Below are 14,947 nucleotides of genomic sequence, written 5' to 3'. Positions count from 1 at the left end.
TGATTTGAAATTCCTATTTACTCCCTATTAAACTGTATCTTATTCAACCTGGCCCCATGTTCCAGCCTGTCCAGATCTTTCTGGATCCCAGCTTTGTGTCAACTGCACATTGGATGTGTGGGCTTTCTATTCTTTATCCTTGTCAGTGATGAAAATGGTAAAACCACACAAGGCCAAGGGCAGATCTCTAGGGCACTCCACTAGCGAAGACCTTCTGAGAACAGCTCCAAGATCCACAGCTCTCGCTACCCCTCCCTTTTTAGAATCGTAATTTCAATCCACAATCCCCTTCACACAAGTTTCAATTCCCTTCTGCCTATTCAGATCCTTCTTAGATCTTTTTTTTTTAATCTTATCTATCCAGCAATGGCCAAACACTGAAGTCCCAGGTTCCAAGTACTAGGGGGCCACCAAGATAAAAATAAACTATTCCCTGGTCCCAAAGGAGCTAACATTGGACAGGGGTAGACATGGTGTACACATGTAAGCATAGACAAAACAGTATACGAGGTAATGGGCACCAGTGCCCAGCAGGGATCAGAACCTTAGGCTGCACACAGATGGGGCAAAAACAGGATTCTAAAAGGCAGAGGGGAGGAAGTACATTCCATACACATGGAACAGGAAATGATGCCAGCACAGCGAGCCACCGTGGCAGGACTGTGGTGTGGATGAAAGGGAAGAATGTGCAGGTGGGGGGGAGTCAAACTGCAAAGAGCTTTAAATGCCACACAGAGGAGTTTTTATCTGATCCAGGGGTAACAGAGAATCATGAGAGCTTACTGAGTACAGGACCGAATACTTACTGAGTACAAACTGAGTACAGTTTGATTTGGGCTTAGGGGGGAAAAAATTGGCTGCTGTGTAGAAAAGAGAGTGAAGTGGAGAGACTGAAGGCAGAGAAAAAACTTGGAGGCACTTGAAAAAGGCCAGGTGAGAAGCCATGAGGGGCTTGATTTGGGCGGTGGCCAGGAACAGAGAGAAGGGGTCAGAGGACACACCGCTGGGGAGGGAGTCTTGCTGAGACCTAGCAGCTTATTAGAAAGGCGTCTAGGCCCTCTTCCAGGCTACCTTATGCTTACAACTCCCACATTCCTTTGCTACTGGAAAGGTATCTTTCCGGTCACCCCCCATATCCTCCCACTCTCCATAACCAATTACTTGTCAAGTCCTACCCTAATACAACATCACTCCCACTCAAATGGCCACCACTACGCTACTTCCTCCTCATCAACTCTGGCTTAGACTATACACAGCAATTATCTCTTAACTTAGTTTCCCAGATTCCAAACTCTTCCCTCTCCTATCTAACCTCCACAAAATCTCTATCTCCCCCTCCCCGCACCCCTGCAGATAGCTGCAAGGACAGGGCAAGTGGTGGTAGAGGCTTGTTTCTCATTCTAGAGTTAAGTCCAGTCAACACCCTACCTCCTCCCCGCAGTGGAAATGAGTCATAACGCAAAAAAGATGCCAAATGATCTAAAAATCAGAGCGTTCCTAAATATTATGAATTAGTCAAAGGTCATGGCTTCTCAATCCTCATTTTGCTGGCCATCTCCACAGCATCTGACATTACTGATTATGCAATTCTTCTGGACACTCTAATCTCTCTGAATTTTAGGAACACTGCTGTTTCTCCTCTTCCCTATCTGACCAGTCTCCTATCAGTCCTCTTTGCTGAACCACTCTATACCCTCTGGTTAGTGGGTGTACTCCAAAGCACAGTCCTGAGCCCTCTTATCTTTCCTTTCTAGACTCTGACTTAGTGACTTCATCAATTCTCATGGATTCAATTTTTCTTCATCATATAGTTGACTCCCAGACCTATGAATCCAGCCTTAGTCTCTCTCCTGAACCCTAGTCGCTCATTAGACATCCCATATTAGGCACTTCAAACTGAATGTCCTTTGGGTATCTTAAACTCAGCCTCTTCAAAAATAGACTAATCTTTCCCACTAGATCCATTTTCTGCATAAGTGATTACCCTAAAGTACAAGACTGATCCTATCATCCCCCAATTCAAATTCTAGGGGCTATCTATTACCTCTAGGATAACTATTATAATATTTGACATTCAAAGCTCTTCACCACCTGGCCATTTATTATCTTTCCAATCATCTTACACATTACTTTCTTCCACACACACTGTGATCAGCCATGTGGCCTATTCAAAATTACCCATAAACCAAGTCATCCCCTGGGGCCAGGAGTGCAATACTTCCCAACCCCCCCATCTTCCCAATCTCTGGTTTCAAGATTCAGCTCCAACACCAGTTACTATATAGAAAAGACTTACACACACATTGCTGTTCTGTCCACTTACTCTACAGGAAGTTCGAGCCCGCACACACACTGCTGCTGTCCCAAAATGCTTTATAGTAATTAGTAATTTTGAATCTACAGAGATGTATTTGTTATCTCCCCTCAACAGAAAGTAAGCTTCTTGAGGGTAGGAGGTTTTACTTTTGCCCTTGCACTCCCAGGTCTCTTAGCATGACGGCTCGCACAAAATAAGGGCTTAATGAATGCTTTTGATTGAACCAGAACCTCATCCTGTCAGCCTTCCAAGAACCCGTTTTCTGCTTAAGTAGGAGCTGAGCTTTAGAGAAGTCAGTAGCTCTGTGATTTGGGCAGCAAGGGGAACTCCTAGTGGGTGGGGTCTAGTATGTGGCAGAGGCTAGATATGAGCCCAGGTCTTCCTGTTTCCTGACCAGAACTAGGTTCACTATGCCATGCTGTTTCTTTTGTTGCAACCCTTTATGAAAATCTTCCTGAAATGCAAAACTACTCCCTAATTGAACCTTTGATGGTGCAGCCTTTTGCATAATTTCAGAATCATCATTAAGGGCACCCATTATCATCATCGGAAGAGTACTCTAAGCACAGAAAATGGAGATCAATTCAACAAAAATGTATACAGTCGAAGGTACTCAGGTTGCTAAAGTAAGGACAACCATAAAAAACAAGCCCACAGGCCTGCAGGGAGTTTACAACTGAATGGGAAGCAGGGGGAGAAGTGAAAGAAGTACTGATCTTGTAAGTCAAGGTCAAGATAAATGATAATGATAGTAACAGCTCACATTTTTGTAACACTTTAAAGATTACTAAGTGCTTCACCATTTAACTCATTTTTAGACAAAGGAAAATTTGGAGTGAAGACAACAAAGGTGTATTAGAATAAGTATTTTATAGCCAGTTTTTTGTTGTTGTTTCTGATTTTTACATTTGTCTCTCAAGAAAGTGAACAACATGTACTTGCTTGCCCTCCTGGACAAAAGTAACAGGTTACCTGCGTTACTCTGAACAATACACCAAAGTTGCTTCTTGCTGTCTATAAGTGCCCTGGCACATAGTAATCACTTAATAAATGCTTACTGACTTGACCACTATAGCTCTCTATTGACTTTTCTCCTTTCTCTTCAGTTCTCTCTCTTCTGATCAATTTATTTCAATCCCTCCCCCCTTCCCCTCCCACCTCCAGTCTGACAGAATCAACTTCAGGTGACGTCAAACACCTGCGTAGTTTTCAGGTAGGTGGTTCTCATAGAAAATTCACCACAAAACTAGCCCCATCACTACAAGCCACCTGAAGCAGAAATGCTTTCCTACTCCACCCCTCATCTCTCTACAAACCTAGAGCATTTACTAGGAAAAAGTCACCAAGAGAAAAGCCAGGCATGCTGCTAGCAAAGGCAACACTTTGGCCACTGTAGACGTACAAAAGACCCTTCAAGTGAATGAGTAGGCACTAGCACCCTGCCTTCCTGAAGGAGGCTGAGACACAGTGTACATAACTTATCTCATCATAATTGCAGATAAGGACCGCAAGGATGTGATAGAGGATGGAGCGCTGGCCTTGGAGGCATAAATACCTGGCCCAGGACAGGTCAGTTTCCTTATCAGAGAGTTAAGAACCCAAAGGAGGTGCTGACCGCATCGTTAGCGGGAGTTTTTTCACCTGGGGTTCCCCAGCCCCCAGAGCACTGGACAGGGTGTGAGAGAAAGAGGGAAGGCTTCACGGAGATGGAAACTGGGCCGGATCTGGGCCGAATCTGGGTAGGAAACGGCAGTTCAAGAGGAGGGCCTCGGGCGAGGCCTGAGCGGAGGGTGCGGGGCACAAGCGCCTCCATCGGCCCCGGGTGGCTCGTGCACGGTCAGTGGGGGCTGGGCACGCCCAAGATGCGCCCCCGGACTCTGGGCGAGGTGACCTGGAAGGGTGCACCCCCGGGGTGCCCGGCCGGGGAGGCGGGGCTCGAGGCCCAGGCCGAGAAGTAGCCTCCGTCACAAACTTTCTTTAGCTCCGTGCAGACGAGGGCCCGCGGCCGCGGCAGGGGAAAGTCTCGGTCCGAGGCTCTCGGGTGGACCGTCCGGCACCGGAGCTGGGGGGAGGCTCTCTGTCAGGTGGGACTGCAAGGCCCGGGGGTGGGGGGAGGAGGCGCCCCGAGGGCAAGGCCGACGCCGCGCCGCCCCCCAGCCCGCGGCACAGGTGCCCGAGAACTTGGCCGGGGGAGGGGGAGGGGAGGACTCTTCCTCCAGAACCCCGCGCGGCCCCCTCGGGGTGCAGAGGAGCTTCCCCTCCCCCCTCCTCCCCGACCTTCCCGCCCACCCCCGGGAGACCCCACCTCACCCTCCACCCCGGGCACTTACGCCGCAGGCGACCTTCAGGAGATCCATCCGGCAACGGAGGCGCCGCTCAGGCCGCCCGAGTCTCGGGCCCGGCCGGCTGGGGGCAGCCGAGGGCTGCGGGGGCGGGGGCACGGAGCCAGCGCCGCGCGCCGCGCCAGAGCCCCTCCCCCATCCCCTCCCCTTCCCACCCCCAAGACCGCCCTCCACCCCCTCCTCCCCGGGTGGGCCCGGCCCTCATTGGCTGAAGCCGCCGCCTCCGTCACCCAGGAAAGACGCGCCTAGCTATTGGTCAGGGCGCTCCGCGGGCCCCACCCCCCGCCGCCCATTGGCGTGCGGGCGTCGCCCCAGACTCCAGAGAGGGCAGAGGGCCGAGCAGCAGCCCTCCTTCTCCCGCTCCCCAGACTCCTCGGGGTCTCGGGTTTATGAGATGACGGCACAGCGGTGACTCGCCCACTGAGCTGCCTGAAGGCGGGCCCACCCCGTTCCCCCGGTCTGGCTCTAGGCCCCGGGTGGAAGAACTCGGGGCGCCCCCCCCTCCCCCCGCGAGCTCAGATCACGAACATCCTCGCCCGCACATGTACAGCCCTTCGGGGCTCGCAAAGCGCCTTACACACAGAGGCTTTCTTTCTTCCCTTCTATCCTCACCCCACCTCCCCGGGCCGTCTCCATTTTACAGACGAGGAAACTAAGGCGGGCAGAGGTGAAGTGACTTGCGCTGAGTCGAGTGCTGCATTCTATCCACTGCACCACCCAGCCCTGCCACGAATCCCGTGAAACTTTGCCAAATAAGCATCAACACATCCCATGCTCCCAATTGTGCCGAATGAAGGCTCTGCACAACAGCGGCAGCAGCTGGACTTTAAAATAAAAAAAGGGATGTTGTACGTACGTGTCACCAAGAAAAATAAAACTAGGAATACTCAACAGTATTCCGAAGATGGTTTGTCTTTTTTTTTTTTTTTAACTCGTAAATATGTGAAGTAACAGAGTATTTTAAAAAATGTTTCTTCATTAGGGATTTCTACAGGATTTGCTTTTGAAAATAAATAGGAACTTGACCTTAACTACAGAATAATAAAGTAAAATAAATGAGGTAACCTTTCCCCAAATCCTTTAAATTAATCACTAATACGATTCTCAACAATACAAGGATCTAAGGCAACTCCAAAAGAATCACGATGGAAAATGCCGTCCACATCCAGAGAAAGAACTATGGAGTCTGAGCGCAGATGGAAGCAGACTATTTGCTCTCTCTCTCTCTTTTTTTTGTTTTGTTTTGTTTCTTCTTTCTTGTGGTTCCTCCCATTCATTCTAATTCTTACTTACAATATGACTAATGTGAAAATATGTTTAATAGGAATGTGTATATAGAGCCTATATCACATGGTGCCCCGTCTTGGGGAGGGAGGGAGAGAGGGAAAGGGGAGAAAATTTAAAACTGAGAAGCTTATGGAAGTGAATGTTGAAAACTAAAAATAATTTTTAAAAATTAACCATTAATAACTGCTTTTTCAGCAATTAATTTGTATCTAATCAACCAAGAGACTCTGTTCATGGCTAAAACAGACAGTTCCTCAAACTTAAGTACCTGGTTTCTTCTCTAACTAATTTAAACCATGAAATTCAGAAGGTTATTTTAAATATATAATGCTGACGTACATGACATCTTGCTACTTGTTCCACTTATGTGTCCAGAATTGTAGGGATTGTTCTATATCAGCATTTCCCAAATGAATTTGACCACAGACCCATGTGGAAGTGTGAAATACACTGACAAAATCTGTAAATTCTGGAAAAGGCAGGATGAGGAAAATTTTAGAGTAAAATAGAAAATTTAAGTTAATTTTGATCTTGAAAAAGTGGCTAACAGAAGTATTTCTGATAGTTTCACCTTTAAAATAACAATAATAATAGGTCCATTTAGGAAATAATTGCACTACAGAGCATGGCACAGGCCCATACAGAACCTACACAACAAATACTTAACTGACTGACCAGTGGCTTTCAAGCCCTAGTTACACCATTAGGTGTCAGACCTTGGCTTGGAGTCTTCCCCTCCCACAGCCAAGTCCTGTCTATTCTTTCAGATTTTCTCACATTTGTCTTATTTTTTCCATCCCTATTGCCAATACCCTAGCACAGGCCTTTATCACCACCCATCCAGATCATTAAAACAATTACCGAGTGCCTACAGAGTTTGTGCAAACTCCTAATCCCAGCTGAGATGCATGACTACCCATGACCTGGCACGGCACCCACCCCTCTTGGTCAGGCTGCAGTCAAACTGGACTCCTCACATCGGCACCTCTGTTCTTCCATGCTTTTGTTCGTACCCATAACTAACCTGGAGACCTAGCTTAGATGCCATCCATCTCAAGGCACATTCCAAGTCCTTAAAATTGCCTTTTCCTCCACTTAGCACTTTGCTCACTACTTCTCTTTTGGCATTAAGTCTGTTTCCTTTAATTCCTAGAGATCTGAGCACCTACTGTGACTTTAGTCATCTAAGCTCCACCAGGACAAGGATCCTGTCATTCAGCTGGTAACCGGCAGACCCCAAACTGCTCTCTCTATCACAAAGGCACCTAAGAACTATGTGCTCAGTTTCATCCTTGTCTTCAGACAGACTGCTTTTAAAGCGATGGTCCATAAAATTTTAACTACGAAAGGTAAATTAATGAATTAAAAAAAACAGTATCAATCCAGGACAAAAAGTCTGGCTACGTAGGAGCATCTTTGATCAAATTACCTGCAGCTTTTAATGAAAGTCAAGCTGTTTCTGATGAAATAGATGGCCACTGCTCAAAATGCTCATGATAACAAGCATTCAAAAATGGTCAATTATGCTATCCAATTCTAAGTCATGCCATGGTTACACTCTCAGAGCTCTCCTGCAAGGCTTCAACTTCAAACTGAGAACCACCTTCCCATATCCACAGACAGTGAAATCTGGTGAAAGGTGAACAGAATTTGGCCTCCAGGCCCTGCTTCTCACTACCTGCTTGGCTGCTGGCAAGCCTTTCCTAGCTCTGGGTTTCCCCCTCCTTCTTTGTGAAAGACTACATGCCTAGCACTGTGCTGAATGCTGGGGATGCAAACAGGACAGTAAGGCAGTGAGGAGCGCACAGTCTAATGGGGAGACACCTGGGGAAGGTCTCAGATGCGAGTCAGAAGCATAGGATCCCCTGGTCCTCAGAGTACAGTGGCCTCTTCTTTCATGTCATCTCCACTCATGAAATCCCAGTGGATCTGACAGGACCAAAGACTCTGGGAAGAGAATTTGCCTTTCTGGCTCTTGGTGCTGTGGCTGCAGCCCCCGAAGGAGACATCTTCCCGGGAGGATGGCTGCCGACATTACGACAGAAGCAGGCCCAGAAGGCTAAGAGGACACCGTTATTGCCAAGGCTCTTAGGCTCAGAGGGGAGCCAGTGACGGTGGCGCTTTGACTGCCTGGCCCATGCCCATCCTGTCTCTCCTGCAGCATGTCTGGCTGCTCAGTGCGGATGCTGTGGCAGGCAGGACTTTCACTCAGCACCCCAACTTTATGACCAGCCGCTATTTTTCAAGTCATACATACACTCATTTCCTCACGGACTTTTTTTTTTTGGCCATTTCTCAGCATGCAAGTGATAAACTTACCACTAAGCAAGTTTCTATCATGCTATCTGAAGTTTGTAAAAACCAAAACCTGTTAATGCTATTTTTTTTTAAATCAGATAACTCCTTTTACCCCTAAGTCCTATCCTTTAAACCTCTTCTAATATAATAAGCGCTAAGCATTCATTCAATGTTTGCTATGTACCAGGCCTGGGAAAGCACAGAGGGGAGAGGGTTTGGAGACCGAAATGAAGCTAAAGAACAGATTTAGAAAGGGGAGGCACAGGGAGAGAGGGAGGGACAGGAGGCTAGGACCACAGCAATCAGAGGAATGCCTGAGCTTCTGATTAAGGAAGTGAATCCTCGCGAGTAACAGTGATATCCAAAGTGTGATCACTCCTATGGAGGAGGTTGTGGGATTTGAGAGGACTGAAGAAGTAGAAGGTGTGGGTACTTGGAGGAGTGTCAACGTTCTGAAGTCTTCTAAGATAAGGGCAAGAGCTGGGACCAAGAGGAAGACAGAGAGCCAGGGGCTGACCTCCCAGAACATGGGGCTGCCTGGGGCTGGTGCAGACCAGCCCCCCACCCTCATACACGAAGGGAGAGGGTATAAGCCTTTACCAAGTACCTACTCTGGGTAAGGCACTATGTATGGTAAGGTCTTCATAAATATTATTTCTTTGGCTCCTCATAACAATCCTGAGAGGTAGATGCTATTATTACTGCCATTTTACAGCTGAGGAAACTGAGAAAGACAGAGGTGAAGCGACTTGTCACACAGATGGTAAGTGTCAGGGACAGGATTTGAACTCGGGTCTTCCTGATTCTAGGCCCAGTACTGTATCCACTGCACAGATAACTTCTGGTTGTGAAGTGATGATGGCAGAGGGAGAGTCTGGAAGGGGCTGATGGGTGCAAAGAAGATTTTGCCTCTTGGACCACAGTGTTAGGTGCTGTGAATAAATGTATAGGCAGTGCTGGACAGGATGGCCAAGGATACAGGTTTTAGGGAAGGAAAGGATCCAGAATGAAAGGAAGCTTGTTCATATCAGATTTCTTTTCACCAATCCCTGATATGGTCTAAAGTCCAACCAACTGGATCCATGTGATCAAGAAGATTACAATAAAAGATTGCAATCCCTGAAGGGAGGCATGCTAGAGAAATACCCATACAAAGATCAAGATAAGTATATGGTATGGTCCAAATGGTTGGTATAGACAATAAGTGGTATGAGTTGAGAAGGAAAAAACCACTCCATAGGATGGTAGGCCAGCGACCCTGACAAAGTGACACCTGAGAGTGAGTGGTACCTAGAAGGATGGGTACTGCTCAGATCTAGTACAAGTATGCAGAACATAATGTGCAGGAAAGCAAAAGGCACTGCAGAGGCATGAGACAGATGGCAGTGAGCCAACACGTGTGGCTGGCCCAGAGGGGCCCAAGAGCAGAGAAGCCTAACGTAAAAGCTGAAGCTGGGAGTGGAAGGCCCAAAATGCCAGGCTAAGTTCTCACCCACCACATTCTCTCTCACTTGGAATTAAAGAGTTCATCCTTTTCACAAACCAACTGCACACAAAGTGAAGTATGTTGTTCCTACTGTCACTCAGGAGCACCTCAAAAATACGAAAATTAAGAATGAATATGGAGGCTGCTTTTGAAAAACCATTCCTACAGTATGAGCAAGGCCATAAGAGAAAGGTTATTAGAAACCCTCTCTTCCATAACTTAGTGGTCCAGAGTAAGATTCCCCAGCATAAACCTCAAATGCAGGCTTCTTCATAATCAGCATGCATCTACGACTATGGCCGTGAGGCCACAAAAGCCAAACCGAGGCTGGCTTCCCAGGCACATGGTCATTAAGCATCAGGCCTAGTTATGCGGTTCTGTTATTTCAGGCATCCCAAGGGCCCCAAATGCACACATAAGCTTAGTAACCATGAAAAAGATGTACTGTTCTCACAGAATTTCATTGGCCACACATTTTCCATTATAAACTTACAGATACTTGTTAGACAAGAGGATTCCATTTTCAGAGGAGAGAAACATCACAACTTTCAAAAGATGACGATACGCTAAAGAAGCCAAGCACTAAGGCAGGATAATCACAGTTTCTCATTTCTCACCTCCTTGTCTCCATTCTGCATTTGATGTCCTGGGGCCACGCAGTTATTGAAAAAGCCTTACCTGGAGCTGAAGCGTATGCCGGAGGATGGTCTCTTCTAAGGCCTGAATCCACTTCTCTCTCTCATCAGCATCACGAGCTGTTAAAGAAGGTGCATATCATTACCGCCTTAAGCATCAACAAGACATTTTTTTTTAAAGTGAGGCAATCGGGGTTAAGTGACTTGCCCAAGGTCACACAGCTAGTACGTGTCAAGTGTTTGGTCTGAGGCAACAAGACATTTTTAAAAATATTACATATTCACATCTGATATGACAATGTTGCGGAACTTTCTAATTAGAATAGAATTTCATTTAACAGGCTCTTTCATCCCCAAGCATTGTAGCACAGGCAGTGGGAAAGCCTTGGCCCAGGCCCAGGAGCACTGGGCGGAGTCTCGTCTTGGCTCTGCCCTCTCTAGCTTTGGAAACGGGTAATTCATTTCCTCTTAGCTACACTTAGTTTTCTCATTTGCAGAATGAGAGCAACAGACTGAAGATTCTTTAAGGTGATTCCAATTCTATGCTTTTATGACTCAGTGATGCTGTTTGTAGTAAGGAAGACTGCTGAATTGTTTCTCCCACGCTTATTAATTGCTTACTGTGTGCAAGCACTGCAAGAGATACAAAGTCTGGATAAGAAATGGCTCCTCCTGCCAAGGGGTTCAGAGTGTAACAGAGGAAAAGGACCAACACAGAAAAGAAGATTCACAGCATTCCATAGGCATCAAGAGCTGGCAGACAAGGGTGAAGGTCATTAGCAGACCCAGGAAGCTTCGTTACAAATGAATTATGCCCACAAATAATGTCCAAACTCACTTTGGCCAATAGTTTCTACCTCTTTCCCACCATATCTTTAGCCAAAACAGTGGTAACAAGGTGAACTTCCTTCTACCTCCCAGGTCCTCTGGTCTGTGGGAGATGGTAAACTCCTTCAGGGCAAGGGCCCTGTCCTAGGCACCTCTATATCCCTTATATGGCCAACTTCTGTGCCCTGCAATATAGGAGGCACATCCCTTTTCAGTCTGCTGTCCATATTTGCCACAGCTTTCCTTCCAAGGAGCAAGATGGCTGCAGTCGCTATCTGCAGTGATCTTTGAGCCCAAGAATACAAAATCTGCCACTGCTTCCATTTCTTCTCCCTCTATCTGCCATGAAATGATGGGACCAGATGCCAAGATCTTAGTTTCTTTGAAGCACTGATCTTAAAATCAGAGCCCTGAGTTGGAATCCCAAATCCATTTTTCACCTCTTGTGGGGAAAGTTGGCCCCACTTCCCTGCTCAGGGAGCAAACCTGCAAAATGAAGGGGTTGGCCTCTCCAGACCTCTTGTGGTCATTTAGTCGTTTTCAGTCGTGACTGACTCTTCATGACCCCATCTGGGGTCTTCTTGGCAGAGATACTGGAGTGGTTTGCCATTTCCTTCTCCAGCTCATTTTATAAATGAGGAAACCGAGGCAAGCAGGGTCCCACAGCTAGTCAGTGTCTGAGGCCAGATTTGAACTAAGGAAGATTAATCTTTCTGACTCCAGGCCAGACACTCTATCCAGTGCACCACCTGGCTGCCCTCTTCCAGGCCCAGGAGTCTATGAAATAGACTAGGGCTACTACACCTGGCCCAGGCTTCAGGGAGAACAAACACATTTGCTGCCTGAGTGTCTCTACCTCTCCCTCACCTGCTTCAACCATTTCCCTCCAGGTATTTTTCACTCTAAACCAAGCCTGGTAGGAAGAGAATTACAGAAGATTAGTAATAACAGCTAGGATCCATATGGTACTTCAGGGATTGAAAAACACTTTATATTACATGTGATTTAAGTTTTAAAATTCAATTCAATTTTTAAAAAGGAAGATAACACCAGAGGAGTCAAGAAGCCTGAGTTTCAGACTTGTTTGCTGTTATCTCGATCTATCCATCTATCTGTCTGCCTACGCTACCTCTCTACCTACCTGTTTCTATTCATCTGACTTTCTATCTATCAATCTATCTATCTACCTATCTATTCATCCATCCATCCACCTATCCATCCAAATACACCCATTCATATCTCTCTCTCATCATCATCATCATCATCATCATCATCATCATCACTGACTCTGGCAAAGTCCTCATCATCATCATCACTGACTCTGGCAAAGTCCCTTCTCCTCTCTGGACCTCAATTAACTCATATGTAAAATTAGGGCACTAGGCTAGATATGGTCTCTAACAAAAAAGATCAGAAAACTGGGGGCTAGAATAGAAAGAACCTTTGGGATCACTTAGTCCAACCTTTTTGTTTTATATTATGATGATTTTACAATCCTAAAAATGGATTTCACTGCTCTAGTCGCTAAACACTGCATCCCCCAGGAAAACTCATTCCTTCATTTGAAATCAATAAAAAAAATTAACAATCAATTGGTTAAAAGGCATTTATTAAGCAATTACTATGTGCCTTGCAAGCACTGCCAAAAACCCTGGGGACACAAAGAAATGCAAATACAGTCTCTGCCCCCAAGAAGCTCATATTATGATGTGGGAGACAACATGTAAATGACATACAAGATTTAAACAAAATAGATAGGGATCATCTTGGAGGGGAGGGCACTAGCTGCTGGGCAGACCAGGAGAGGTCTCAGTCAATCAATGAATAAGTATTCATAGGTACTGGGTATACAAGAACAAAGAATGAAACAAGTCCTACCCATGGGGAGCTGACATTCTAATGGGGAACATAAGAGTACATATATAAATACCTAAAGCATGAATATGAAGGGAATAAATATTCCATATTGATCATTCATGTAACATAAGGTAGTTTGAGAGGGAGGACACTGGTAGCAGCTGGGATAATCAGGAAAGGCTGCTCCATACAGAACATGGCATTTGAGCAGCATCTTGAAGGGAGGGACTATGAGGCAGATGTGAGGGGGGAGAGCTCTCTAGGCATGTGGTACAGCCAAAGCAAAGGCTCAGAGATAGCAGCTGAAGGGATCTCCAGAGAGAAGGCCACTTTGGTTAGATTACAGAGTGATGTCCAGTGAAGCTGGACATATCGTTTGGGGCCAGGGAGTATAGTGCTTTAAAAACTAAACATAGGAAATTATATTTTATTCTAGGGGCAAAAGGAAGCCACTGGAATAGACCAAGAAGAACCACAGAGTCAGCTAAGCACTTATGGAAAATTGGTTTGGCAGCACTGTATAGGAGGACCTGATGGCAAGGAGACCAATTTAGGTGGCTGTGGCTAGAGGTGATTAGGGCCCAAACAGGCAGAAATGGCAATGGACATGTGGAAGGAGAGAGAATGAGGAGTGAAGATGATGGCTTCCCATATGTTGCATTTCCAATGTCTCTGAGACATCTAGTTTGAAATATCCAAGTCAATTGTTGATGCAGGACTCAAATTCTGGGAAGGGAAGGGGGCTGGATATTCAGATCTGACTGTCAATGGTGTAGAAATGATAGGTAAGTCCCTCAAATTTGATGAGGTTACCAGAGAGGGTGTGGAGTGAGGGAAGAGAAGAGGGCCCAGGACAGAACTTTCAGGAACACTCGCAGTCATGGAGCTAGCAAAGGAGACTGAGAAGGATAAGTGAGACAGGTAGGCAGCAAACTAGGAGTCAGTAGCATCATGAAAACCCAGAGATTGGAGAGAAGATCCAGGAGGAAAAGATGATGAACGGGGTCAAAGGCCACAGAGGTCAAAACAGATGAGGTCTGAGAAAAAGCCATTAGATTTAACAACTTAGAGAACATTAGTATTGGTTGGTTTTGCTGCCTTTTTTTCTCCCTCATCTTACTTTTTTTTTTTTTAAGTAAGTGAAAGGGGAGAAGGGGAAAGGAACAAGCATTTATGTAGCATGTACTATGTACCAGGCACCGTGCTAAACACTTTAGAAATATAATCTCATTTGATCCTCACAATAACCCTACAAAGCAGGTGCTGTTATTTTCCCATTTTAGGTGAGGAAACCAAGGCAAACAGAGGCTTAATGACTTGTTCAGCTGGCTAATAAGTTCTGAGCCTGGATTTGAACTCAAGTCTTTCCAACTCTGGGCCCACTGCTCTATCCACTGTACCACCTAACTGCCCCTAGAAATGGCTGAGAAGGGGGAGAAGGTAGGCAAAGGGATAGGCCAAAAGATATTGACAAAAATCATTTTTAGAAAAAGATTATTGGAAACTTTGGAAAGAATATTTTCACTTGAATGATAAGGTTGGAAGTCGGATTACCAAAGGTTGAGGAGTGAATGAGAGGAGGAAAAGCAGAGAGCACAGGCCATTTTCCAACACCTCTGGCTAGTTGAAGGGGATGGTAGAGTCTCGCAGAGGTTCAAAGATGAAGGCAACTTGGTACTCCTGCAGAAGACGGAATGTTAGCTGAGGACCTGATGAAATCCAAGTAACTAAGAGAAGGGAGAACATTCCATGCACAGGAAACAGCTAATACAAAGGCATCGAGTCCAGAGCTGAAGTGTCATAAGTGAGGCAGAGTCACTGGGATAGAATGTACAGAAGACAGTTGAGTGTAAGAAGACTCGAGAGACAGGAAGGGGTCACGTTATGAAAACATTAA

The 14,947-nt window shown here is 46.1% G+C and overlaps 1 protein-coding gene across 3 annotated transcripts in view; it reads right to left on the bottom strand.

The window, feature by feature from the left end:
- OSBPL9 (oxysterol binding protein like 9) overlaps window positions 1-14,947 on the bottom strand; it is a 156,023-nt gene that overhangs the window by 55,196 nt on the left and 85,880 nt on the right. For 2 of the 3 annotated variants that reach the window (XM_027838253.1, XM_027838255.1), the window contains exon 4: window positions 10,409-10,485. In XM_027838253.1, coding sequence (XP_027694054.1) covers window positions 10,409-10,485 — 77 coding nt within the window. Of the gene's footprint in view, window positions 1-4,647; window positions 4,723-10,408; window positions 10,486-14,947 lie in introns of those variants that run through there. The other variant, XM_027838256.1, reaches the window with a different exon arrangement.

The sequence above is a fragment of the Vombatus ursinus genome, unplaced genomic scaffold, assembly GCF_900497805.2.
Source record: "Vombatus ursinus unplaced genomic scaffold, bare-nosed wombat genome assembly UNPS02014825.1, whole genome shotgun sequence".
Lineage (NCBI taxonomy): Eukaryota > Metazoa > Chordata > Mammalia > Diprotodontia > Vombatidae > Vombatus > Vombatus ursinus.
The sequence above is the reverse complement of the archived record's forward strand: the minus strand, read 5'-3'. Positions and strand labels throughout refer to the sequence as shown.